This window comes from Lissotriton vulgaris, chromosome 2_1 (assembly GCF_964263255.1).
Source record: "Lissotriton vulgaris chromosome 2_1, aLisVul1.2, whole genome shotgun sequence".
NCBI classification, from domain to species: Eukaryota; Metazoa; Chordata; class Amphibia; order Caudata; family Salamandridae; genus Lissotriton; species Lissotriton vulgaris.
Genome location: NC_141687.1, coordinates 1,957,051,809 through 1,957,076,850, shown reverse-complemented (window position 1 = coordinate 1,957,076,850; position 25,042 = coordinate 1,957,051,809). Strand labels below are relative to the sequence as shown.

At 44.1% G+C, this 25,042-nt stretch overlaps 1 protein-coding gene across 2 annotated transcripts in view; it reads right to left on the bottom strand.

Annotated features, from left to right (window-relative positions):
- Positions 1 to 25,042, bottom strand: part of WDR93 (WD repeat domain 93) — a 693,419-nt gene that overhangs the window by 50,600 nt on the left and 617,777 nt on the right. For both annotated transcript variants that reach the window (XM_086958144.1, XM_086958145.1), the window contains exon 16: positions 22,743 to 22,908. In XM_086958144.1, coding sequence (XP_086814270.1) covers positions 22,743 to 22,908 — 166 coding nt within the window. The remainder of the gene's footprint in view (positions 1 to 22,742; positions 22,909 to 25,042) is intronic.

Below are 25,042 nucleotides of genomic sequence, written 5' to 3'. Positions count from 1 at the left end.
GAGGCGGGTTTACGCCCGCCCGAAGAAGGATAAAAGGAGCGACAAGCCAAGGAAGCATCCTCTTGTTCCTGTGCTCTGAAGCTGCACCTCCCCGCTGCACGTGAGCTCGAGACGGAACGAAGAGCCAATTTTGAGCGTTTTAATTTTGTCTTTGTTCTTTCAGAGAATCAGCGTTGGACAATGCCGGGCAAGAAGGTCGGAAAGCGGGTCGGTACCGATCAGATGCTCTGCATGCTCGTGAAAGACATGGCCGAGGTGAAGAAACAGATGGCGGCAATGAACGGTGTAGAGGGCCCTAAGCGAGTCGTCGGACCAGCATTGCCGGGAGTAGTCCCTAACGGGAGAGGTAGAAGGGCCAAGAGGGGAGCAACTGGGGGAGAGGCCCTGGTTCCCGATGCGCCGCCGGCGCACCCTGATACACCGACTGAGGCGCCGATCCCGGTCCCGAACGAAGGGCGACCAATTCCTGTTGTAGTCACCCCAGTGAATGGGGAGGATATGCCTCCCGAGCTGGCTGCACAGTTGGCAGCATGGTTGGGGAAAGAGAGTGAGGGGGCAACGGCAGATGACGCCAGGGCAGTAATGAGGCAGTTGCGGCAATCAAGAGAGGCTGCAAAGGCACCATGTCCTTTTGTTCCCCCGCAGGCTCCAGTAGGACAACCCGCAGCGGGCATGAGTTCGGCAGCGACTACGGTCACAGCTTCCGGTTCAGGTAAGCAGCTATTGCCGATTGCGGGGGAGGGGTCAGTACCCTCGAGAAGGGAGAAAGTTGCTCAGCATATTCCGATGGAAATCAAAGAGAGGATATGGGCTGAGAAATATATAAACATGTTTTCTTTATTAACTGATCATTATGAGATTGAGCATGTGAAAATTCAAAAGGAGTTTCTGCACCCGAGTGTTTGGCGCGCCAAGATGGCCGCTTTCAGAGTCGATGAAACGATAGGTAATTGGGGCAGAGCGTTTGGGATATTCACTGCAATTATGGGGGAACGGAGGCCTGAACTGTTGGCCGAATTACCCGTGTACCAGACACGTATTATGGAGTTTTCTCAGACATATGAGGGTAATCAGTGGTTTTGTTATGATAATAATTTTCGTAAGGCCAAGGAGTTCAACACATCTCTGACGTGGGATTGTTACGATTCCATTTCCTGGCAAAAAATGAAGAAATCAGGTATGGCAAAGGCGCCATTGTTGGGGGGGAGCGGGGGCGAGTTTTCCCGCCACTCATCTGGGGCGCCCTTTCGGGCGGGATCAGGTAACGAGCACCATTCAAGGTCGAATGGCAATACAGGTAAAAAAGGGGTCTGCTGGAGTTTTAACAGGGGAAAGTGTACAAGGCCCCAGGGGTCATGCAAGTTTAGGCACGAATGTGGGGGGTGTGGACAGTCCTCGCATCCCGAGACCATGTGCAGAGCCAAAACGGGTGATAACGGAAGTAGGGGAAGCGCCAAACAGGTCTGAAATAGTCCGAGGGGCACCTCTACCTACCCCGGTTGATACCATGGCAATGATTCCTTGGCTCAATAAATACCCGGATCATGTCTCCGCTGGGGTGTTGCGAGACGGTTTTTCATATGGTTTCCGCATCCCAGTGGGGAATTTTCAGGGTAAAGCACAGTGTAGGAACCAACTGTCGGTCCTGCAGAATACGGCGGTGGTACAAGCAAAGATTGGGAAGGAGGTGACCCGGGGTCGGGTTGCTGGACCATTTGACATGCCACCAGTTGCTAAATTCGTTTGTTCACCCTTGGGAGTGGTCCCCAAGAAGGACCTGGGTGAGTTTAGATTGATACACAACTTGTCAGCCCCGAGAGGTCTTTCGGTGAACGATGCGATTGACCCGGAAGTTTGTTCGGTGCGGTACGCATCTTTCGATGAGGCCGTCGCCATGTTGAATCGCCTGGGGCCCGGAGCGCTGATGGCCAAGTCAGACATCGAGTCAGCGTTCCGGTTGCTCCCGGTACACCCAGACGATCAGCGTCTCCTTGGTTTCATGTTTCAGGGTCGCTATTACATGGATAAATGTATGCCAATGGGATGCTCCATATCTTGTGCGTATTTTGAGAAATTCAGTAGTTTTCTGCAATGGACATTCACAAGAATGACGGGGTTTCAGCATGTTATGCATTATCTTGACGATTTTCTGTTCCTGGGGGCAGCCGGGGACCCGGAATGTGCACAAGCTTTAAATGAATTTTGTGGTCTGATGAGTCAGTTTGGTGTGCCATTGGCGCCAGGTAAGACTGTGGGGCCATCTACTTCGCTCGAGTTTCTTGGAATAGAGCTCGATTCCGAAGAGGGTTGCTTCCGGTTGCCCAAAGAAAAGGTAATGAAATTCAGGGCCTCGCTTGAAACATGTATTCGCGAGAATAAGGTAAATTTGCATCAATTACAGCAGGCTGTGGGTCAGTTGAATTTTGCCCTTAGAGTGATACCAATGGCGCGCCCTTTTTCCCGCTCGATTGCACAAGCCATGGTCGGTCTTAAAGAGGGGCACCACCGCACGAGGCTCTCGGCAGAGATTCGCCAGGACATGCGCATTTGGTTGGCATTCCTGGCGGATTTCAATGGTCGGGTTGTCTGGAATAAGCCGGCGGTGTCCTCCGAGGAGTTGGGGTTGTGGACAGACTCAGCAGGGAGTATAGGCTTTGGCGCCATATTTGGTAATCACTGGTCAGCTCAGACATGGCCGTCATGGTGGCACGAGTGTGGGCTTACAGGTAATATCGCTTTCCTCGAACTGTTCCCTATTCTGGTGGCCTTGAAAACATGGCCTGAGGGGTTTCGGGATCACTCTGTGGTGTTCTGGTCTGATAACATGACCGTGGTTGAGTGTATCAATAGTCAGGCAGCACGATGCAAATGGATTCTGAGATTGCTCAAAGAAATTGTCTTACTATGTATGCAATTGAACGTGCTCTTTAGGGCAAGACATGTGCCAGGGGTGCTGAATCAGGCTGCTGATGCGCTTTCTCGTTTCCGTATGCAAGCCTTCTGGGGTTTTCTGCCCACAGCGGACCCGGTGGCGGCACCATTTCCCGAAGCTCTCTGGTCTCTCGGTGCCCCGAACTACAAAACCTCGTGGGAGAGAGTTTAGCACCCAGGACAAGGAAGGCATATGAAGGGGCGTTCCGTTCCTATTGGTCCTTTTTGGGTTCTGCTAGGGGGGAGCTTTGGGGCCAAGAAGAGTATGTCTTAAAATGTTTGCTGTCTTTACATCAGGCAGGCAAATCGGTAGCTACGGCCCAGAGGCATCGGGCCGCCATTTCCTTTATGGCACGGGCTCATGGTATCCAGGACCCCACGGCGTCTTTTGTAGTACAGAAAGCGCTGCGTGGGTGGCAACGCCTTGAGGGTCGCAGAGTAGATGAAAGGCACCCGATAGGTCTGGAAAGGTTGGCCCTCTTACTGTCCATACTCCCTGCGACATGTTCATCTCATTCAGAGACAGTGTTATTCCGGGCCGCTTTTGCATTAGCATTCCATGGGGCTATGCGGGTAAGCGAACTGGTAGGGAAGAACAAGCAGGATACGGGGGGTGGACTGTGCCGAGAGCACATTCAAGTTAAGGGGGAGACGATGATTGTCTCGTTTGCCAGGTCCAAGACCGATCAGGGTGCGATCGGGGACAGTGTAATAGTCCAGCGGATTCCCGGATCTCCCATGTGCCCTGTTGCATGCGTTGAGGAGTATTTGGCGCAGAGGGCCGCATCATGGGGGGGGACCTTGCTGAGACATGCTGATGCCACCCCACTGACGAGGTTTCAGTTCCAGCGGGTGCTTGCAATGGCAGTTTCGGCCGCGGGCTTGAACCCGGGTGAGTTTGGGACCCACTCCTTCCGGATAGGGGCTGCTACAGAGGCTACAGCCAGGGGTCTGAGTGTGGAAAAAGTGAAACAGTTGGGGCGTTGGTCCTCGAATTGTTACAAAAGGTATGTGCGGTTGCACATGTTGTGAAGCTGATATCATGTACTCACGCTTCTTGTTTTTGTTTGGTTTACAGTGTCGCAAGCTTACGAGGCGGGGCGGACTGTGCAGTCGACCCGACACCTGGGTACCAGCGGTCAAAGATCACCGGCTGAGGAAAGAGTGGTGTGGGTCGTGGGCCACTCATACGTGAGGCGTGCCGCGGACGTATTCAAAGCAGGTGACATGATTCACATGGCTGGGGAATACGGGTACAGGGTGACCTTCTACGGAAGGGGCGGGCTCTGTATTGACCAGTTTCAAACTTTGATGGAGGGTTTGTTAGGGCGGACAAGGTCACCGCCAGCTATAATCATAGTGCATCTTGGGGGCAATGATTTGGTGACCACTGGTCGACGGGTACTTCTCGAGTTGATATTGTCCACTGTAAGTTGGTTGGCGAGAAGGGTTCCGGGGTGCACGATTGCATGGTCCCATATGATTCCACGAAAGGTGTGGCGGGGGGCTAATTCTGTGTCTGCTATAAATCATTCGGTGAAGAAAGTAAATAACAAGCTTGGTAGACTGTTCCGTACAAGTACATTGCATTCGATTCCTCATGGATGTATCAGGGGAGACCATATGTATCTAGAAGATGGGGTCCATTTGTCTCGGGTGGGGAATTCTTTACTCATAGGAGACCTCCTAGCCTGGTTAAAGAGTTTACAGCATGACCTTTAGGTAGGAGTTGTGTGGGGTGTCCGGATAGCCGGTCAACTATCCGGCCTGTGGCGGTAAGGTCATAATCGGTGAGCAGTAATTGGAAGATCCCTAGCGGGGGGCGTCACCCATTACGGATGGGAGCGCCCGGGGGGAGGTGGCCATTGGCCCCTCAACGGGGAGGCGGTCCCTTCTAAGGATGGGACGCCAAAAGGAAAGGGAAGGCGGTCAAGGCCCCTCCCTGGATAGGAGGGGCTACGGGCCCCTCCTGGGAATTTCCCGGGGCTAGGACATCTGCGACGGCAGATGTGGTAAGTTGTGTGGGGTGGGGAGGGGGGTCTACGCTACCTTCTAGACACCTCACACGAGTCCTCGGACGACCATTAAGATGGCGTCGAGTTAACAGGGGCCCCCGTCAAGACAAGGGAAATTGGTATGTGCACATGAGGTGCAGTCCTCTGTGCGGCCGCCCCTCACAAGTGAGGGGGGAGTTCTGGTTTAGGGATCTGACACCGGTTACGACCTTGCCGTTGGCCCTTAACGTTAGGATGTACAATTTCAATTTGAAAATGCATTTGTAAGGATGTTAGTATCGGCTAGGAGAACCTTTGTATTAGAAATGTGTTAAGGTTAGCCAAAACATCGTAATGTGGAAATGAAATTGTACATGATATGAAACTGTTATTTTAATGTTTTAATTTTGTTTCATATTTTTAATAAATACGGCCGGGAGGGTAACTCCCTCCCGCCTTCCAAAAGTTCAGAACTGTTTACGGATTCCCATTCTTGGGGATTGTGTTGAGAGGGGGTGGCGGGTATCTCAGCCATATGGAAAGGGGCGACCACTCGGTCCCCCCGAACGTATGGTGGAGTGCCCCGACCCCCCCGGGAAGACATCTTGGGCGGGAGGCGAGTCTCGGCTGGTATGCCCAAAGCGGCGTAGCCGGGGCGCGCTTTTTCCCGCCCAAGAGTGGGTTGTCCTAGACACTGAAGCCGCCAGCCACGCCCCCGGAGGCGGGTGGAGGCGGGTTTACGCCCGCCCGAAGAAGGATAAAAGGAGCGACAAGCCAAGGAAGCATCCTCTTGTTCCTGTGCTCTGAAGCTGCACCTCCCCGCTGCACGTGAGCTCGAGACGGAACGAAGAGCCAATTTTGACCCACCCACCAGCCCCTGAGGACAGCAAGTTGTTTTTGAAATAAAGTCATTCGACGTGGTAGTTGTTTTTCTTACAGGTTGTTCTGAATAAAGTTTGTGATTCGGTTTGCAATAAAGTGGATATTTCTTTACAGTATGCTTTATTAAATATAAGTAGTTGCATCAGAGTTGATCAGTGATGTTTTAGAGAGTTCATACTTTGAATTGCTTAAGGTATAATTGTCTTTTCCCTCTTTAGTAATTAGTTTGTCGTATTTATTGTTTGGTCGGGCGGTAAGGTCATGATCGGTGAGCAGTAATTGGAAGATCCCTAGGGGGGGGCGTCACCCATTACGGATGGGAGCGCCCAGGGGGAGGTGGCCATTGGCCCTTCAACGGGGAGGCGGTCCCTTCTAAGGATGGGACGCCGAAAGGAAAGGGAAGGCGGTCAAGGCCCCTCCCTGGATAGGAGGGGCTACGGGCCCCTCCTGGGAATTTCCCGGGGCCAGGACATCTGCGACGGCAGATGTGGTAAGTTGTGTGGGGTGGGGAGGGGGGTCTACGCTACCTTCTAGACACCTCACACGAGTCCTCGGACGACCATTAAGATGGCGTCGAGTTAACAGGGGCCCCCGTCAAGACAAGGGAAATTGGTATGTGCACATGAGGTGCAGTCCTCTGTGCGGCCGCCCCTCACAAGTGAGGGGGGAGTTCTGGTTTAGGGATCTGACACCGGTTACGACCTTGCCGTTGGCCCTTAACGTTAGGATGTACAATTTCAATTTGAAAATGCAATTGTAAGGATGTTAGTATCGGCTAGGAGAACCTTTGTATTAGAAATGTGTTAAGGTTAGCCAAAACATCGTAATGTGGAAATGAAATTGTACATGATATGAAACTGTTATTTTAATGTTTTAATTTTGTTTCATATTTTTAATAAATACGGCCGGGAGGGTAACTCCCTCCCGCCTTCCAAAAGTTCAGAACTGTTTCCGGATTCCCATTCTTGGGGATTGTGTTGAGAGGGGGTGGCGGGTATCTCAGCCATATGGATATACTGCCTACAGACCCTTAAACCAAGGGGAATGAATGAACGGACGGAATTTGGGTGCTATTTATGAGGATCTAGCACTTAGACTTTGGCAGACTATTCGCTGACTTTCATGATATTTACTTTACATTTATTGATTTTCACATTTGTAATCATTTATATGTATAGATTTATTTTCTAGCTATAGTTCACTTAATGAATGTTATTTAATGTTTATTTGCAGCATGGCATTAGGAGATTTTTATTAGCTTATGTACATTTGACATGCTATAACACACTCAATGCTCGTCATTTGAGGTATCCAGTGAGGTCCCTTTAAGATTATTTGTTTATGTTCAAACCCGCTCGGTATATACGTTCTTACTAATACCACGCCTCTTGTTCACCTCATACGTCACACGCCAGTTTCTCCGCGTGTTTGACAACGGCGGCGGCTCCGTTCTAGGAAGCAGCCTTGAATCGCACACGGTAAGAATTGTACTAATGGAAGGCAACTATATCTTTGAGCCACCTAAAACTGGGATAGACTTTATTTAATGTGGCACTGTTGTAGTTAACACAAGTTTCACATTATATATTAGTTGTCACTTGGCGGACACTATCAGCATATTATCGTAATAATCATTTGCATGTTTAAGATATATATATCATTTGTTTCCGTTTCACTGACGAAATGCCGAGTATCCACTATATTCTTATTATTTTTTGGACAACTGTGATTCAATGATTTACCGAACGAGCTATTGATTTCTCACTTGTTGTAGATTAATTACAATAGGCATGTAACAGTTACATGTACGTGGTCATTATTAAATGTGTCGAGTAACTATTTTTGTTGATTATAAATATACCTGTGTGATATAGAGGTGTTACAGATATACATTTTACATTACAGACTTCCCTGATGAAGGCAATGTGCCGAAATGCATTGGAAGGATTGTTGTGACTGATCATTTGAAGAATTGAATAGTTTTGAGAGATTCATCAAACAGTGCATCTTGATAGAAGTATGAATAAAATACTCTGAAAGCACACAAGAAACCTGTTTCAAGGAAAACTTTATTTTGAAAAAAACTTTATTGACAAAACGTTGGCTGGATGTTCCCAGCACCCAAATCAGTGCCCTAGGAGACACCCACACAGACTGTGTCGGTGCTATCTTGCGCAGTTTCACATTATACTTCCGGGCGGGGAGTATTCCAAGGAGCACGATACATTTGGTTTACCTACCATTGAACCTCAGCAGTGCACAGCTAATACTCTTTGCTGTAAAGAAGAGTGTCATGCAAGCCAATAAATGGCAAACCACGGGCGGTCTCCAAACCCTTTTCTGCAAGCAAGAATGTATCGCAAGAGAGATGACGCATGCACTAGCGCATGCTCTTGTAGGCTCGACCCTAAAAAGGTTCATGTTATTAACCATGAACTGATGCCACGGTACACATTTTAAAAAATACCTACTTGGTGTGACAAAATTTAGTTTCTTCTCTTCGGTTGTCAACCTGACATCTGGTCTTCTGCATGGTTGCCTCTTAAAATAGGATGTCTTAGCATGTCATCGCTATCGGGAAAAGCTTTGGAATCTACTTTGATCCTGACATCCTTCAAAACTCAGAATAACCCGACTTTATGTGTCTGTCTCCTTTTTCTTCACATGCTTAAGAAAATACACTCTTTTCTGCCCGTAGCTTCTCGCAAACATGCCATCCAAGGTCCATTCCAGGAAGACTTGATTATGCCAACTCACTATATTTGGGCCTCCTGGAATACCTACTTCAATATTTCCAGACAACACTGAATACAGCTGCACACGTTATCCTCAATATCCCTTCATGTAATTCTGCAGCGCCATCTTTGCAAGTTTAGCATTTATTAGTTTGAAGAACCTATGTCTAACCCAAAAAAGTTTCCATCAGCAGATTCCTGCCTATATCAATTGTAAAGTTAAGCACTGTGTTCTCTCTGCTCTTTTCATTCTTGTGCTAACCTGTTCACTCAAGTTCCTATGATTAGAAGGCTGTTGCCTCTCCTACATTGTTGGCAAAACCTAGAACTCTCTTTCACTTTGCATTAGGAAATCTCCCACTGTGGTTCTCTTCTGAAAAGTGTTTAAGACATGGCTTTTTCAGCACTCATTAAATTTCTCGCTTTTCATCTTGACTCTTCAGTCTCATATATGATCATATTCCCTCTCGAGCCAGGATCCCACCTCGGGTATCAGTGGGCATTCATAGCGGCGGCTGGTAAGTGGTCAGAGTGGGGGGGTGGCGCGCAAATGTGTGATCGGTGCATGCATGCATGAAAGGTGAGTGGTAAGTGTAAATGAAAAGAAATAACCACTTACGTTGCTTGCTGAACGATATCCGTCGGCCTCCTCACTCCCTCCGTATTCTGCTCTGTCTCCAGCAAATTCCGCTAACCAATCCTGATGCTGTCTCACCAGTATGAGAACAGCTCCAGGATTGGAGGGAGCAGCCTCTCTCGGCGCTCCAGAAGGCACTGGAGGCTTTAGCTTGCTCTAACCCTGCTGTCTTAAGACAGCTTGGTTAGAAAAATGCATATATCTGGCTGGCCTTCCCAAGACGGCTGGCCAAAAAGACATCCACACTTTAAACTTTAGTGCACAGCTCACTGCTGCCACTCAGCAGCAGTGCAGCAGTCACCCTGCCCCGTCCTGACACTTGGTTCAGGAAGGGTGGATGAAAAATAAAACAGTAATAACTTAACTTTATTTCCATTTTATTTTTCATCACTGGGGCTTTCCTGGGGCATTTTTTGCAGTGGGGAGATGTTCCTCCGCTCTCACAGAAGAGCTGTCCCTGTGCATTCATTCATTTATTCATTCATTCACAAAAACGCTCTCCCTTCCCCAACACTGTGGCAGGGGGCAGTTGAAAGCAATGTTACAAATATATAAGTCTCAATGCGTTCCAATTGCTACCTATGGTTCCACCATTTGTGGGGATGCAAATTGCATAACCATACAATCAGAGAAAAACAGGCTCTGCCTGCGCCTGTTGGGTGTACCTCTCTCTTCCCCCACTTCATCTGCCATAAAGAATTAAATCTGTTATACATATCTTATGTTATTATAGTGAGGCCATTGTTAATTTGATCATCCATTTGGAGCAATAACCAGGCATTGCTCACAAGATATTTAATAAATAACTGCATCTCCTGTGATAATGGCCTTTGAATTCCGTGGTTGGCATATATTAAATCGGAATTTGGGAAAATTGGTATGGAGCAAGCTTTTACAACGAGAGACTATGCCCTACCTTTAACAAAAGGTAAGTCGCCTCAACTTTTTATAACCTAGCACATGAAAATCGTTTTAATAGTGCAGTAGGTAAACCACTGATAACTGTATATTTGTGCCAGAGTATCTCTGTGCTACCACCCATTTATTTAGAACAGCTTGTGGGAGATGGGAGCGCTCCCTGCTATTTAGGTTTTATGTTGATACGGTTAATATTTATTGTGTTTTCCTTCTGGGTACGAACCGAATCTTGCTGCTATTCTTTCCCGTGGAACAATAAATCAGGCCAAACCATGATACATTTGTTACTGTTTTGTAAATGTTATGAATTGTGTACAAAGTTATTCTTGCTTCTACTTTTTAAAAGGAGATCTCGCGATTTCAGACAGAGTGGAGCAATGTTCTCATCAATTTTGCAACTGTCTGATACTGAAACATGTTTACATGTAGGCTAATTTTTAAGACATGCTGTGAGGGCACGTGGCACTTTACTATTATAACAAACTGCTGCTATTTTTAGTTCATGGTGTTATATATAGACATGTTTTATCTGATTTATAATAATACGTCAATGCACTTGTGTTGATGTAATGGTGACTGTTTTATATGTATGTACTATTATGGAAGGGTAAACTTTCTGAATAAAGATATTGAATTGAATTTAATTGAACTTCATCACCATTTTATTTTTCATCACTGGAGCTTTCCTGGGGCATTTTTGGCAGTGGGGGAATGCTTCTACCCTCTCACAGAAGAGCCGCCCCGGTGCATTCATTCATTCATTCACTCACAAAAACAGGAGTGTGTGATACTGCAAAAAGGCAATGTTTAAAAACTAACTTCTCCCAGTTTTTTTAAAAGAGGCAGCAGCAGAAATGTTCTTAACAGAGCTCCTGGAAATGCTCTTTGGTTACATGGCACTGAAGGTAAAATTACTTATTCATTTATTTATTTAATTGTATTTATAAAGTTTTATACAGCGCGAGCCAGACTCAAGAGGGTATCAGAGCGCTTTACACTTAGGATCGTTGCATTAAGAATTACATCAGATAGAAGAGCATAGTAAAATACAGTACACATAAACAATGATTTACGAATTCGTAGGAGGGGGGGGAAGGAGTATTAGCGGGGAGACTATGAGGAACTGTGCCCAATGTCTTGCTGGGTAGGTGACGGTCAAGGGGGAAACAAGGGCCACTCTCCTCATTAGCTGTCTAGCGGATGAAAACGGCCTACCAGCTCACATTAGTGGTAAACCACCCAACTCTGAAAATTGTCCCAGCACTACGGAGCAGCCAGAGCCATCAGAGAGATCAAGCATAGGGTAAGATAAAGGAACTCCACTTTTCTTCAACTTGAGCGAGGCTAATTTGCATATTGATGGTTCCCGTGTGAGGTGGCATGGTAAGTATATAATAGACTGGGAGGTGATCCGTGTATGTTATTTATTTACCAAATGGTATATTCCACATAAATACAATAACATTTTTAGTAGATAAAAATGACATAAAAATGTAATAAGTCGATAGCAGGATTGATTGTGTGTGCTAAATTGGGAGTAACATATTGTTGACGTTAAAGGGTTAAACCAGGGCAGACATAAAGAACATGCATCCAATCTTGGATATGCCAAGAACAAAGACTGTGGTTCCCAGAGATGAAGAAGGGAGATTAGTCCATAATTTGTAGGCCTCAAGTTTTAAAATGAACATAGTAATGACAAATTTAGAGGTCAAGATTCGGTTTAAGATAGAATTGCAGACCATGATTGGGTAAAAAATCTACATAATAATTCCATTCTGTTTATTCTCAAACAATAATTAAAATTAGGAAATCAGATATGAATTTTAATTATTTTTTATTAATTTCCTCAAAGAAGTCTTAGGCCCTTATTTATACTTGGCGGATAGGGTTTTACTCGGTTAGGGCAATGGAGTCCCCACCTGCCAAATTTTGAGCGTTTGCTGGCCGAGCAGATATCTTTAGCATCACAGAGGCTAATTTCAGTTCATTATAAGTTTTTAAGTCCGCCAACATGACAGAGCTGTACGGCAAACTTACTATGATTTCTTTTATTTTACCTTTTTTGAAAATAAAAAAAGCAATGTTCCTTTGGCATAGGAGTTTTGTCCTATGGCACGGGCGGATTTAAAAGTTTTCACTTGCTCCGGACAGTCAATGTTAGCTATGTATTTGTCTCTCTAAAATAGGGGGCGGAGTTGGGATATATGGTCAAACCTCAATCAGCCCTTACTATGTTCTGCCATTGGAGGATTATTTGCCATTGTGATTAGAGTACCCTCTCCTCCGAAATGTAAATCAAGCCTTTAGCCATTCCATGGTCTCATGAATTCAAGTCTACCCATAGTAGTCACATTTTGTTATTGCCTGATAAAAATGGAATTATGTCGTAGGATACGTTCCTCCGTTCCTCATAAGCAAGGCGCTTTCTGGAAACTTCACCATTCAACCACATCTGAAGAATCTGACCATATTCAAGGAATAGTAGGCCAGCCATATCAAACTCTAATCGCCGAGCATCCACTGAGCAGCTCAGTCTGACCATTAAATAGTGTTTCCAAAGAATGCTTTCTACCTAAGACAGAGTAGCATATTCAGATAGGTTTTGTGTTTTTAATGTTTGTAATTTTGTGAAGTGCAGCCCAATCAAAACCTGGATTCAAACCAGGGCTTGCATCTAAAATGGAAAAATATATCTACTAGTTACACAAATGATCTACAAATAAATATATGTTAAGTGATACAGTGATCGATCCTCGCTGTTTAGTTGGGCAATTATATGTTCCTACGTACACTACTGGATCTATTGAAGAATATATCACGTCATGTATTGGTGGGCTACTGAGTTATATTTTTTTATTTGTTTTGGTATGAAGGTGATAGTGTGAATGTAGTATTGGAGCTAGCAGTATGAGTGTGACATTTTAACCTGAGTGGAGTGATGGGAATCCTGTCATAAATTGTCCGCATATGAAACACTAACGCCCTAATTAAGATGTCAGGTGGACTTGAGTCCTCCCGACGCTGTTTCAGTGTGGGAACCGACCACCAATAGGTCAGCAGTTCTGAACACCATATTATTATGCGACTGCACATGGTGCGGTTGCAAACTGACCATTTCTCTATGGGAGCTTGTGCTGTGGGCAGTGTCATGGTTCTGGAATTTAGTGCCCCACTCAGACCCCCAACCGGAGACTGCTCAGGGATGGGGGGCCTGTTAGTGGACCCCTAAGTCGCTTTCCGATAGGCTTTCCATGTCGGAAAGTCTGGGAAGTCTGTTGGAAATCAACATCATAATTCCAACGGCAGAAACGCCATACGTAAGGGATTATGTGGCGGATTCCGACTGGCCGATGGGCTCAGGTCGGAAGCCAGCCGGAATGACTGGCCAGTTTAAACTCCCTTTGCCAGTTTTGATTTGGGATATGCTATAGCATTTGGGATATAAAATATTTTGTTGTTTGAGGAATCTTTGTTAAATGATAAGAATGAAATACTATATGAAAAAATTGGAGACTATTTTCTCAATAAATTACTTTTTGAAAATGTCTAACTCATGAAACTATGTTCTTTAAATAAGTATGCAAATTTTTTCCCCTGCAGACTAGTCGGAGATATACCCTTGTGTATTTTTATGGAGTTGGCATTTGTGTTAGTTTTGATAAAGTGAAAAAATAACACAAGAAAAATTTCACACCAATTTAGACGAATAGAGCACATTTTAAAAACCAAATCATTACCAAAACTATAAAAATCCAATCAGGTGAACCAAATATATGTAATTTAAAAATGTCTGTGAAAATAGCACCAAAGAACACATAGATCCAACTGAGGATATTTGGTCTTACCGGACCGGGACAAAATCACAAGTTCTACTCAACTACGATGGAGCGCAAGCAGGCTACAGGGGCCCAGTTAGGCCAGCTGAACAAGAGTACCTTGGATCCTGGTTGCGGAGTGTTGCGTAGTCCTGCATCGAGGATAACCTGCAGAGCCAGGGAGATACGTCGGTTTCTTAGGAGCTGAGGAGCTGTACAGCTGGGATATGTGGTCCTGCGTTATTGGCTAGGATCCAATTGACAAGGGCCTGCAATGCGAAATCCGGCATTGAGGATGTGTCGTGCAGTTGAGGTGATTTGTTGGTTCCAAAGAGCTGCGATGTGAGAACTTGCATCATTGTTAAGGCTGCTATTGATGAGAGATTTTGCAATGGATAGCCTGCATAGGTGAAGCTTCGCACCGTTGCAGTTCAGATGCGGGGGCAAGGTCGATGCGGAGTCCCTGCACTGGAGAACTCTCGCAGCAGAGACGCTGCATCAGTTCTGGCAGGATTGTGCGTGCATCAGAGGAGATGTATTGGTTATGCTGGGTCCACATATGCACTAGTAGAGCACGTTTTGGCCCACTTCCAGGGGTCCAGGACTGAGGTGGCACCACTTGGCATCGTTAACTCACTTATGGCAGAGTTAGGTGCTGGAATCAAGGTTGCTGGAATCTTCTGCCCCTGAGGCTCTAGTCAGGAGGCCAACCAGCCCTTGTAGTCACTCTGGGGTTACAGGTTCAACAGATGCAGGCCAAGTCATTTTCACCCAGGCCAGAGGACATCCTGCCTACCCTGTCCTGGCTCCAGACCAATCACAGGGAGTATTCAGCCCTTTGTGTGGAGGCAGTACACAGCTTATTCAAATGTAAGCAGAGCTGTGCCCAGCTCTGCCCTCCCATCCTGCGAGTGATGGCCCATCCAGCCACATCTAAGCTATCTTTTGTGTGTGGCTGTGTAGGAGGAATACACAAAGCGCAACTGTTAACTACACCCAGTCATATGACCCAGGGACAGGCATTAAATGGCTAAGGCAGAAAAATGCAAACTTTCTAAAAGTGACATTTTCAAAATTGTAATTTGAAATCTGACTTCACTATGATTGAGGATTTTTCATTACAATTACAAAGGCACCAAACGTGAACTTGTTGCCTCACTTATTAGATATGATGAGGCAACTCCAATGTCAGCCTATGGGAGAGGTAGGCCCTGGAGTAGTAAAAAATAAATTTAAGAGTGTTTCACTACCAGGAAATGCACAACTAAAAAGAACATGTCCCACTAATTAAATAAACTGCACCCTGCACTCTGGCCTGTCAAGATCCTACCTTAGGGGTGGCGTACATGTAATAAAAAGGAAGGTTTGGGCCTGGCAAAAGGTTTAATTTGTCAGGTTGAAATTGCAGTTCAAGAACTGAACAAACATGCTGCAAAGGTAGACCTGATACATATTTAAAGTACTGGTTAAGTGGGTGGAAGAACCAGTGCTGCAGGCCCACCTATTAGCATTTCAGTTAAGGGTCCTGGGTACATGTAGTACTACTTGATTAGAGACTCATAAGTAAATTAAATACGTCAATTGGGCATAAACCACTTCTCTCCATGTTTTAAAGGGAGAGCAGAAGCATTTTAGCAATGGTTAGCATTGGGAAACTGTGCAGAGTCCTAAAGCCAGCACAAACAAAGTCAGCATAACAAGAGGGTTGAAGACAAAAAGGTAGGGGGGAAAACCACGCCAAGGATGCCAGGTCTAACAGTCTTGCATCATCAAGCTGCCGAGATGGAATGAGTGACCATCAAAATGTTGGAGGGGTCCATCCCTGGTGGTGATCCAGGTGTGCCTGAGCCAAGAGGTTCCTTGTTGTTGCAGTCATTGCCTCTTCAGACACTGCTTAGGGCTCTCATCTGCCATATGCCATAAGGCACCAACAGGATGCACAAGGCCATGAGGGCGTCTTCCCGAGCCGACATTTACTATTTAGCCATACACACCAGAATTATTGTCTGAGTATCAATGAATATCTATGATCCTCTGAGGAAAAGAGAAAAGCACTGATAAAGATTGTGTTGAGCACTGCATATTTGAGGGAGTGAGGTAAGACTTCTTGATGTTGAAGGTTAGGTACACATCATGGAGAAGAGTCATCACCTGCTCAAGATGTTCCCTTCATCAGCTAGCCATCCAAGTACCTAAGTACATGGACTCCTAATCTCTGCAGCAAAGCTACCTTGACCACCAACACTTTTGCAAAGATGGTCGGGGCTTTTGTCAGTCCAAACAGGTACACAGCAAATTGACAGAGGTATGACTCCTCCATTAAACTTCAAGAAGAGTTTGTGAGCAGGAAGAATTGGAAGGTGAAGGTAGATGTTCAGGAATCCCTGAACACCAACCAATCTCCTGAGTTCAAGGTCATCAGGACCACACTCAGGGACAGCATCTTTAACTTTTCCTACCAGATGAGCAGGCTCAGAATTTGGAGATCCAGAATATGGCTTGGGTCTCTGAACCTCTTGTGGACCAAGAGGTAATAGTACTAAAGGTCTGTTCCCCCTCTTCAGGGGGTACCTCCCATATGGCTGCTTGTTCCATTAAGACATAGACCTGCGCTTTAAGGCTCAAGGCATGAACATGCTCTTAAGAAATGGTGGCAGCAACCAGTGAAGCAGCTGGATCACCAACCACCCATTGCGGTAACTTCCTACTGAGTAAAAAAATGGGAGACCCATCTACCCACTGAAAGATGATGTTGTGAGGTTGGCAGTCAGCAGAGTTTGGATTTAGCAAAGCCCACAGAGGACTGTGAGAACTGACACTACTGATGATACTCCTCTGCCTTGAAAGAATCAATACATCTGTTGTGACAGCTGGATGGGCTAAGGCAGCTGATGTTGTTGGGACTGCACAGCCTAGAATACCCACTGTATTCTGACACTGTCTGTGAAATGATGGTGCAGGAGACGCCTGGCTAAAGGTATGAGACCTTAATCAGGGCCACTGGAATTAGGTGATTTCTGCATAGATATAGATTTGGAGTACTTGCCACATAATCCATCATCTGCTGCATAATTGAAAGACTTAAACAAAAAAATGTTTCTAAGTCAATAAACCTGCTGCTATGCATTTTGCCACTCAGTGGAAGGCTCTTTGCAAAAGCTAACTGTCCACCTTTCTATTGCTGATTGCAGTGTTATGGTCTTAAAACTATGCTAATAAAATTAAACCTTTGCCTAAATAGTGTTAATATAAGGCCAGATTCACAAAGAGCTCCAGCAATTGTATTGGGACATTCTCAATGAGAAACTGAGGTGTGAAGATCCCACCACGAGTGCGGAGTTCCAAGTGTGCAGATTCTTCCACGGTTGCAGAGTCTCTGCCACCACAGCGGAGGCTATTTGTGAATCAGGCCCACAGGGTTAAAGAGAGACTCAATAAATAGGAACAACGCCTCCACAGAACCAGTAGTGGACTGCAATATTTCTGCCAAAATGTTAGACCTCTGCAGAAGGCAAAGTCAGTTCCTAGGCATCGCCTGTAATTCTCAGCTGTTGTTTCCACAGGGGCGAGATTCAAGTTCTGAATATAGGTCCCAACTTCCCACACACACACCAATTTCAGCCCAACAGTGTCAAAGCTAACACAGTAGATTTGGGGAAAGAAGGGAAACAAAACAAGCAAAGGGAGAAGGGAAGACACAGCATAAACACGCACCAGGTATGGATATTTTTGTTGGATGGTCCTTATGTGATTCTTGGACTAGAGATAAGGCTTTATGTATTACCATGAGCATTTAGGATGAAAACAACACTGAGGCCCAATTAATGACGGAATAGGATAACTACCAGTAAAACCCCCTCTTTCACCTAGGTATATCGTTGATAGCAAATAGGGTCAGTGGTATATATCTATATGGAAGATATTTGAAATTAGGAGCTACTACTTAGGAAAACAAGATGCAGTAATAAAAAAGGTACACATTATACTAACCTAAAAGAGGTTCAGCGTTGAATCCAAGTAGGCCCTAACTTATTCATATCCAATAAAACCAGGAGAAAACCAAAAAACATATTCTCCCAGAAAGGATAATACGTATTACAAAAAATATACACAAACATGTGTAGGGCTAATTACTAAGAATATAGTTCAGCTCCTTCAACCTCTGGTGACTAAATAAATATATATCTTTCTTTCTTATAGCCATCAAGCAATGTCAGCAAGGGAACAGAATGACGATACACCGAGGAGATTGTCTCCGATAAGTACCATGTATGATTCATGCATAGTAAAATAAATGTTGCCACTTAGAAGACAATTGATTCTTTGTGATCAATTTCTTATGTTGTTTTTTTATCAGGAAAACATATGAAGGCCACTGCAGCGTCAATCGAACAGCCATAAATAGGGAAGGTTCTTAAAGGCCTGTGGTGTCGGGTGAACCGCCGTAATAAGGAAGACTTTGAAGGCACCCGCCGGGTCGGAGAAACTCCATAATTATGGGACGATTTGAAGACCAAGAAGTAAAGTGCGCTACAGGAGTGTAGGCGCATCCCTGAGATGGGCACACTTGTTCAGGTTCTGGGTGTAGATCCCCAAAAAAGTTCAAATAGAAAAGTTCAAGGAATAACGTTTCAACAATTTATTTGAAGATGTTCATTTTTAAGGTTTCATTTTTCCTTTTCAATGTGATCATCAAATCATTGGTTTTAATCAACATTGGGTTCGCTCCGATGCATTTCGGACTAACCAAGTCCTTTATCAAGGAGCACTGTAACAAAAGATATGAACAAACCCTAATCAATAAAGTTGCATAGTAGGCATACGTAATGCGTGTCAATAGAGCTTGCGAGAAATGCATAAGTGACTTAGTGGTACAACCGCATGCTGTCCTCTGTGACATCTTGGTGAAGAGCGTATGAAATTATCAAATGTGATAAGGGTGAAAAAGATTACACGTGTTTAGGGTGAAGAAGGAAATAGTGGTTGGAGACTGAACTGGAAAGTAGTCGAGGAAGTTAAACGACCGGGTGAAAGAAAGGAATAGTGAAATAGTGCGTATGGGAATGACCAGTTGAAAACGAGGATGAAAAGAAGAACGTGGGGGACTGTGACAACAATAACAAAACAAACCTCAAAAAGCGAGGCTTACAAGATGGACTTCATTTTAAGGGTTGGTGGCTGAAAGGGAGAAAGAAATAAAGATCGCGTTAATGCCAAGCGGGGTAAACGCCATGGGACTGGAGTGTCGGCTAAGGCGGAAAGCAACTTACAGCAGCCGGTGTCAGCGCTTGCATGTGGATAGTTGGTTCAGCAGTCTGGAACTACGCGGAGTTGACGCGGAGTTCGACAATTCAAAGCTAGCGTGAACCAAAACAAACAAAGGACTATTGGGTTTGAGTGGGGGATTGAGAGGTTGTGATGGCGGCCGCCATCTTGGAAAGGGGACTAAAAGAAAGTGCAAGAAAAAGTAAAGATAACAATCCGCATGCTTAGAGTACAATCAGCAGAGGCAAAGTATATAGCATCAATGTAGTGCCAGAAGGGCATCATAAAAAACAGCTTAATTCAGTCCGGTCATTGAGACCCCACGGTTTCTGGGCTTGAAGTCTGTATATCCATGAAGTTTCTCTCTGCAAGAGAAACTTATCATTGTCTCTTCCTTCGATTCTGGGAACGGTTTCTAGGACCAAGTACTTCAATTAGGCCACGTTGTGGTTGGCTTCGTTGAAATGAATTGCTAAGTTAGACTTGGTGTTTTTTGTGTGGATATTCGACTTGTGTTCATTGAGTCTAATCTTTATTTTCCTGCTGGTTTTGCCCACATATATTTTGCCGCAAGGGCATTTAAGCAGGTAGATAAGGTTAGAAGAGTCGCAAGTGGCGTCCACTTTTAATTTGATGTCGTAACCTCTCATGGGGTGATTGATGTGGTTTCCTTTGATGATGTTATTGCAATTGTTGCAATGGTGACAGGGTCGTGTACCGGTGTGTTTGACAGGAATGGTATCAAGATTAGTGCCAGATAGAATTTCTTTGATATTTCTGGGGCGAGTGTATGCACAAATTGGGGGTTCCTTGAAAAGATCTCCAAAATCCGGTTCAGATGCCAGGATGCGCCAGTGTTTTAATATGGTGCTTTTGTAGATGTTACTCACTGTTGAGTATCTCGATACTAGGACCATCCTCTGTTGGTTGCTCTTATGGCTGCTCTGAAGAGCATCATTGCGGGATGTTGCGGTGGTTCTCTCAATGGCTTCCTTCAAGATTTGTTCGGGATTTGAAGACCCCCACGGTGTCAGGTGAAATCAGCAGAGAAGAACAGGGTTTGAAGGCCCCCACTGCATCGGGCGAATTCAGAGGCAAGCCAAAGAGCACACAGAGAGGCAGCAATAAAAATACATTATACAATGCTTAAATACATCCAGAGAGACACGTGTCCTTCTTTTGATATGAAAAAAAGTCCTTCTTTTTATTACCGTTATGTCCTGTTGATAAAAAGATGTACAGAACGACAGCCAATATTCTTAATAAATGAAGACCAAGGAAACAGCCAACGCGTTTCGCCCGTAGGCTTCTTCAGGGCTAATCTTCAAGGTAAGAGCAGCTGGACTGGTTTCCACTTGAGTAACTAATCAAGAACGTATCTGCTAGTAATAGAGACGATAAGGATGAAGCGTGAGATCACAGGGAAGAAGCTTCCAGTTTGTTATGCCCCGATGATACTTTTTAAATTCCCGTTAATGTTCCACTATTTCAAAAGCATACCAGCATTTCAGGCATAATATTTGGTAGGTACTATGAGATGTACCCCTCCCGCAGGTCCAGTATGGCTCAGAACATCCCTGTGCGGTCCGCAGTACCACGACTCACCGGATCCTCAGCACAAATTTTGCGCAAAATTTGTGCCGAGGTACCTACCAAATAATATGCCTGAAATGCTGATATGCTTGAGAAATAGTGGAACATTAACGGGAATTTAGAAAGTATCAGGGTATAACAAACTAACTGGAAGCTTCTTCCCTGTGATCTCACGCTTCATCCTTATCGTCTCTATAACTAGCAGATACGTTCTTGATTTTTTACTCAAGTGGAAACCAGTCCAGCTGCTCTTACCTTGAAGATTAGCCCTGAAGAAGCCTACGGGCAAAACAAGTTGGCTGTTTCCTTGGTCTTCATTTATTAAGACATTGGCTGTCGTTCTGTACATCTTTTTATCAACAGGACATAACGATAATAAAAAGAAGGACTTTTTTCATATCAAAAGAAGGACATGTGTCTCTTTGGATGTATTTAAGCATTGTATAATGTATTTTTATTGCTTCCTCTCTGTGTGCTCCTTGGTTTGTTCATAATTGTTTAGTCCTGTGGCAGTGGACTAGTGAGGTGGGCAGCATTTGTGGTCATATTCACCAAAAAATACTTTTTGTGTATAGTTGGGTGGTGCAACAGACAAATCCCTTACTGCCATTTCAGTGTGTTTTTGTCAAATTTTGAAGGGTTAATAGCACACCGTTTGCCCTAGGAAATAAACTTATTTAACTATGAATTTTGATGATGGAAGAGAAGAGCTGGCAAAGGATCTATTCACAACAGATAGGTCAAGTAAAAGTGGTACCAGCACTACTCCTATGACTGAAGGCTTAAAAGCAAAATTCTTGAGATTGGAACCCGTTAAGAAGGCAGAGCTCTACAAGTGGTGAGACGGAGTGACATTAAAAAGCTATTTAGATAATAAAAAATACAGCGTGGACTCAGGATCCTAACCTTTCCTACATTTGATGACTTGGAGTTAGAACTACTTAAAGATTGAGAGCAAAATTTAGAAAATTCATCTTTTGTCATGATGAGAATCTTAATTGAACATTCGGATAAAAAATGTCTTAAGTTGAGAGAGGAAATTCAGGCCTTGGAGGATGAAATTAAAAGTTTGAATTTGAAAGAACTAACAGACAAGAATTACGTTATCCTTAATGAGCAAATTTCCAATCACCAACGCTTTATCAAGCAAAGGAAATTGAACAAAATGGCTAGGGATGATAGGGATTACTCCCAGCTGAAGAATTCAGAGGCAAGGAACAGGATTCCGGCGAGAGAACTCGAATGGACGTCAGAGCCACCCGGAAGGAAGTCAGGTAACTGAAGCGAGGTAGGACGGGAAACACACACGTGTCAACTAGAACGTGAAGCACTCTTCCGTCTTCCTCAGCCTCTTTTGTTCCTGTCTCGCTCCCTCTTTCGTGCACTGGCGACTGGGAGCGGAGCAAGCTCGACATCCCCTACCTTCTGAACAATTGTTATTAAATATGAAACCTCTTTCAAAGCTGGGTCAGAGGGTTATGAAAATTGGCATTTTGCAACAACACACCACATAATTGAATTACACTACATAACACTCCACTACACAAAATACCATTTCACATAACTCCACTCCACAACACACAATTCCACTTCACACACCTCCAATACACTCAACACCACATAATTACTAGCCACATAATTTCACTGGACACCATACCACATATTTTCACTACACAAATCCATTCCACAACGCAAAATTCCACTCCACACAATTGCACAATTCATTCAAATTCAACCCACATAATTCCACTACACATCACATGCATATATGGGTAAAATACGTTGCCATTTACAATGCCAATAGCTTTAACTCAAGCAAATGCGAGGCCAGTTGCATTTCCAGGGCTTGTTTCATTAGGTGGCATTGGTTATCTACTTCGCTTTCTTAGAGGGTGTGATTTCAATTTGCATTAATCCATCTATATTCTCCATTATAGTTTTGGGTTTCTTGGAAAAACAACTACCTCACCTGCTTTGTAAGAGCATCTGACATCTTTTTCCCCACGGTAAAATCGGTGGAGGCATCTGTGTTAATTCTCGTTTCTCTTGGTAAGAATCCATGAATGGGTAAGAATCGAAACTGAAAACAAAAAGTGCGCAGGCAGCAGTCTCGTCTTTGCTTACTCTCTCGTCACCTGCGACAGAAAGAAAGGAATATATAGAATCGCCTTCAGTCACTCAAATTAAGAATTTTTGAATGGATTCAAAATTTGATATGGCAGACTGGATCTTGATAATACAAATAATGGATTAATGTATTACAAATTCTAAAAGTGAAGCTTAAATTGGACAACATTTGCAGTCTGCAGGACAAAATATAATGAAGTAATGCATGTCCATTATTCCTTAAACTAATTAAAGATATGGCTAACTAACAACTATACTTTTCAATGCCATTCCATGTAGTAGGCTATTCCTTTTTCTGATCACATAATGGAGGAATGACTGTTTGATATTACAAGGGAGATTGTATGGTTTGCTTTTGTAATAACAACAAATACATCTGGAATTTATATTTGAAATATATATAAATCACATATACAATTCTTACATTATGAGGAAACCTGGCAATAATCGATGAAGTGAATTATGCAATGAGTTTTCTGGTGATGGACTAGGAGTTGCTCTAACACAACTACATTTGAAAAAAATGCTTCTGCAAGTAAGAAAGCAGTATCTTGTTAGTGAATATGACAGATTTGTAATAGAATCTCCTTAACATTGTAACGTATTTTATGGATGTCTCGCAACAGTCAGCTTCATCTGTCTGTCGCAGACAGGACTGCATATTATTCTACATAGAGTGGATTTTGAGTTAGCTCTGTGGTTATGATTGAATGGCTCTGTTGCCCATCTTCTCTTTGTTCTTGTGTTTATTCCACCCATGGGGCATTTCTTCTTTACCCAGGCGTTTATATGGTTGTGCAGTTTTTTTCCATTGCTGACCATTAATCTAACATTTCTTCTGTTTTTTGTCTATTAATTTTCATTTAACACTCCATGAGAGTGCATGTTCTGCTCCTTGCTCTGTGCTCATTAAGCATGCCAGCACTCTGTATCTCTCTTTCCTCATGGTCCTCCAGTCTCTGCCTTCCCACTCCCCATGTCCAGACCCTTTTTTGTAGCTTTTTTTATTTTTAGAAAGATTTCCAACAGCCTCCCTTCTCGGTTTTCCTCTATGTCTCTTATACCAAGCACTGTTGTGGCTTGATGTCAGGCTCTCTGTTCCTTTCTACACTTCTCCTGACTCATTTGCTTCTTCTCTTGTCTTTCCCTCCCCTCCCCTACCACTTGCCACTGCCGGCTATTGGGTTTGTCAATGATGGAAGCTTTTAATATTGTGTAGGCATTGACAAAGCCAAGAGTAATAGCTAACCATCTTGAAAATTTAATTTCATATAATTTCAGGGTGGGCACCACATTGTGTGACATGACACAATGCAATGCGGCAGCAGTCTTGAAAACATTTTCTATATTTGCAAGATGGCTGCTACATTCCAATAGTGCTGTGTTATGTCATGAAACATGAAGGCCATCTTGAAAATATACTAAAGAAAACTTTCAAGATATGTCAAAGAACTCCCACCATAGCCACAGTCTTAGCAAAACAAAGTGTGGCGCTACAGTGCAGTCGAGGCCCCCACACCCAAACCGTCAGATTGGCTATTCAACATGGTGTACGGTAGGGAGGTATTGGACACATTCAGGGATCTCATGCTCCCTAAATCTAGACTGAAAGACATCTGGGTTCCCCTACAGGCATACAGGCTGAGAAAAGATACAGAGACCAAAGTTGTGACAGAGTCTGCTGAAGCAGACCTATAGCTTTAACCAGTGGTCCTGTACAATCTTTAGAGTGGGCGTGCTGCGATCAGGTTACCTCACTGAAGTCATAGGGATTGTGAAAAAAGTCAAGCATCATGCATAGAAAAAGTGTAACAAATTGTAGCAAATTAGACTCCCCATTATAGCAGTGGTAAGGGTCTGGTATGGAGCTGGTGTTGCATTTTGGAGAACACTGTTGTAAGTATATTAACAAAACATAGGATTTGCAAATATATTACCAAAACATGGTGTGGAGCACTTTAATTTATTACAAGGCCCCTAAATGTACAAAGACATGTAATTTTACTTATAAAATCTATACAATGCACACATTTGTGGAAATCGGGTTTCAGTGAATTTATTTATTTATTTATTTATAGTGTTTTGTATAGCGCGGACAAGACCCGTGGGTATCAGAGCGCTTAACAAGGAAAGAATTACATA